The 3615-nt window shown below is 45.5% G+C and overlaps 1 protein-coding gene across 6 annotated transcripts in view; it reads right to left on the bottom strand.

Moving 5' to 3' along the window:
• Positions 1–1369: 1369 nt before the first annotated feature.
• Positions 1370–3615, bottom strand: part of LOC144977567 (uncharacterized) — a 191272-nt gene continuing 189026 nt past the window's right edge. For all 6 annotated transcript variants that reach the window (XM_078922925.1, XM_078922927.1, XM_078922928.1 and 3 more), the window contains one exon: positions 1370–2916. In XM_078922925.1, the coding sequence (XP_078779051.1) occupies positions 1737–2916 (1180 nt within the window). In that variant the 3' untranslated portion in view covers positions 1370–1736. The remainder of the gene's footprint in view (positions 2917–3615) is intronic.

The raw sequence follows: 3615 nt of genomic DNA, 5'->3' as shown, positions 1-3615 counted from the left end.
TTACTCTCTCTCTCTCTCCCTCTCTTTTACTCTCTCCCTCTCTCTCTTTTACTCTCTCTCTCCCTCTCTTTTACTCTCTATATGTCTCTCTCTCTTTTACTCTCTCTCTCTCTTTTACTCTCTCTCCCTCTCTTTTACTCTCTATATGTCTCTCTCTCTCTTTTACTCTCTCTCCCTCTCTTTTACTCTCTATCTCTCTCTCTCTTTCTTTTACTCTCCCTCTCTTTTACTCTCTATATGTCTCTCCCCCCCCCTCTCTCTCTCTCTCTCTCTCTCTCTCTCTCTCTCTCTCTATATATATATATATATATATATATATATATATATATATATATATATATATATATATATATATATATATATATATCCTACACAATATAGCGTGTTCTGATTCTCTAGCTCAACATACCAAATTTAAAAGTGATAAAGATTTATACTAAAATGACTAAAAGATGATGTATAGATAAGATGATATGAATGATGATGATGATGATGATGATGAATGATGATGATGATGATGATTGATGATGATGATGATGTGATGATGGTGATGATGATGATGATGATGATGATGATGGTGATGATGGATGATGATGAGGGATGAGATGATGATGATGATGGAGGGATGATGGAATGATGAAGATGATGGATGTGATGTGATGGATGTGGATGGATGATGATGGATGGATGATGGATGAGATGATGATGATGATGGATATGGTGGTATGATGGATGGATGGAATGATGGATGGATGGATGGATGGATGATGATGGATGGATGGATGGATGGATGGATGGATGGATGATGATGGATGATGATGGATGGATGGATGGATGGATGGATGGATGGATGGATGGATGGATGGATGGAAGGATGGATGGATGGATGATGGATGGATGGATGGATGGATGGATGGATGGATGGATGGATGGATGGATGGATGGATGGATGGATGAGTGGATGGATGGATGGATGGATGGATGGATGGATGGATGAATTGTTTGAATAAATTATATCGGTCTATAATGCTACAGTATTTATTCACAATTCTCGTTATATGTAATCTTTGTAGTAACATCTCCTTCTCCTCAACTTTCTTGACCAGAAGTCCGACGTTGCAACACAACACATCAGTTACTCACGGAAGCATCGATTTGAGACAACGTCTCCGTCTCACACTGCTTCTCTTTTTAACGGTGCCGAAATTCACAAAATGCAACATCATAAACCTTTCTCAAAACATTGTTTCTTCTTCTTTTTCTCCTCCTCCTCCTCCTCCTCCTCCTCTTCTTCTTCTTCTTCTTCTTCTTCTTCTTCTTCTTCTTCTTCTTCTTCTTCTTCTTCTTCTTCTTCTTCTTCTTCTTCTTCTTTTCTTCTTCTTCTTCTCTTCTCCTTCTCCTCCTCCTCCCCTCCTCCTCCTCCTCCCCTCCTCCTCCTCCTCCCCCTCCTCCTCCTCCTCCTCCTCCTCCTCTCTGCTAACGACAACCCAATCCACAGAATAATCAATCATTTATTTGACTACCTTTTTCCAAACACCATCCTCCTCCCAAACCCTAAACACGAATATTACATAAAACTGCGCACGGCCTTCCAGGAAAAGTCAATCCACTGACTTGGAGGTACTATTCTTCATTCAATTCAAAACTTTTCCGCGGAACCATCAATTTCCCAATAGTGTCTTCTTTAACCTATCCCTCCACCCTCTCCTCTTTCTCCTCCTCCCTTTCTCCTTATGCTATGCCTCATAGTAATGGTGGTAATGGTGGTGGTGGTGGTGCTCGTGAATATGGTGATGCTCGTGTCGCTGAACCACCAACCGCTCTCCGTCGACGTCCCAGGCGTGCTCCCTTTCGATCCAACGAGCGACCTGCTGCATGGCAAGACTGTGGTCCTTATCCCGGTTCCGGTGGCGCCGGTGGTAGTGGGGCGACACGATTACGGGCACGTGGCCGGGAAGACTTACGGGTCGAAACCGGCCCGGTTTGGAGGAGCCGGACGCGGTAGGGATTGCAGCGGCGATCGGGGTTGTCGAGGAAGACGGGAGGACTCCGCCCACTGCAGCAGTGGCGGCGGGTTGTGCAGAGTTTTTCGATTTGCTTTGGGACTTGGGTGAAGATTTATTTATACACGAAGATAAGTTAATACAATTGCCAGTGGCGGTAACAGCCGCGTCTTGGGAGGAGATGGCGGTGTTGTCAAATGACGTCCTTGACCTTGGATTAGAATGATCTCCTTTAGGCGTCGCGGCTGAAGCCGAAGTGATGGTGGTGCTGGTGGTGGTGGTTGTGGCAGTGGCGTTGGCGACTGGTGCACTTCCGGTTACATTGCCATTACTATTACCGCCACAATTGGCCGCGGCGAGAGCAGTTGTTGTGTTGTTGTTATTGTTGTTGTTTTGTCCTTGTTGTTGTTTACTCAAGGCCAAACGCTCGCTTTCCCGACGGACATTATCACATTTATCCCACCTCACGTTGATTCCACCGATAGCACCTCCTCCGCTGCCGACCGGCGTTCTAAAATGATTGTCACATTTGGTGGCGATGTCGTGTGACCTTGACCGATGGTGCCCTGAACTACCCCCGCTTCCGCCTCCGGTGCGCACGCAGCCAGACCCCGCCACGGGGACCGTTGGGTTATTTTGAAATTTGGAGGTCGTGTTCTCCACGCCTGCTAAATCCAGATAGTAGTTTCTCCTATCTTGGCTCTCTTTAGCCTTTTCCTCGACACCAGTTCCGCCGGTTTTCTCGTTTTCTTTATCCGCGTTGAGGGCTGTGATAGCAGACGTAAATGGGCACTGATGTGGAGAAGAAGACGAGACGGGCCCAAAAGACGCCCCGGCAGCGCCACCGCCACTGGCGCCTACACTCCGATGCCTTCTTTTGTGATGACCGTCGGATGTGTTCCGAGAATGGCGTCTGAAGAAGAGGGGGGTGTCGAGGTGGGGGGGTGGGGGGGGGGGGGGGGGGGGGGGGGGGATGGAACAGAGAGAGAGAGAGAGAGGGGAGAAAATAGAAAAGAACATTAACATTTTGTTTTTCTTTCATAAAGAATGCTCGAAATCACTGCGAGTTAACAAAAACAAACAACTAAACAACAACCCCCCCCCCCCCCCCCCAAAAAAAAAAAAAAAAGAAAAAGAAACGAAAAAAGAAACAATGGATTTTAAGTAGTGCAATATCCATTTATAAAGCTCAAAGAACTCAAGGGTTTCCAAGCTAACAACAACAACACTTGAAATGTTCTGACGTGACACAACGTCTGTCTGTAAGGCATTCTTAACCCTGTCTGAAACGATGCTGTTACCGCCAGAGGTGCTCATTTTACACTCAATGAGTGCGATAAGAGAATGTGCGTAAAAAAAAAAAAAGCGCCTTTTCCAAGGACTCAGCATTGCGCTGCCCCAAACCGGACTCGAAACAGGCACCCTACCTACCAAGGAGGTGAATGTTATACCACAAAAGCACATTGATAAACTAGGGAGCAAGCACTGGTGTAAGATAAAACGTTGAATAAGTATTTTTTTAAAAGAACAAAAAGAAAAAACAGTGCCATATACAAAGCAAGAAATAAAAATTCATCATCATCATCATCACCATCATCATCATCATCATCAC

The sequence above is a fragment of the Berghia stephanieae genome, chromosome 7 (assembly GCF_034508935.2).
Source record: "Berghia stephanieae isolate SIO BIC M18660-M18661 chromosome 7, UCSD_Bste_1.3, whole genome shotgun sequence".
Taxonomy (NCBI): domain Eukaryota; kingdom Metazoa; phylum Mollusca; class Gastropoda; order Nudibranchia; family Aeolidiidae; genus Berghia; species Berghia stephanieae.
This window is presented reverse-complemented; position numbering and strand designations above follow the sequence as displayed.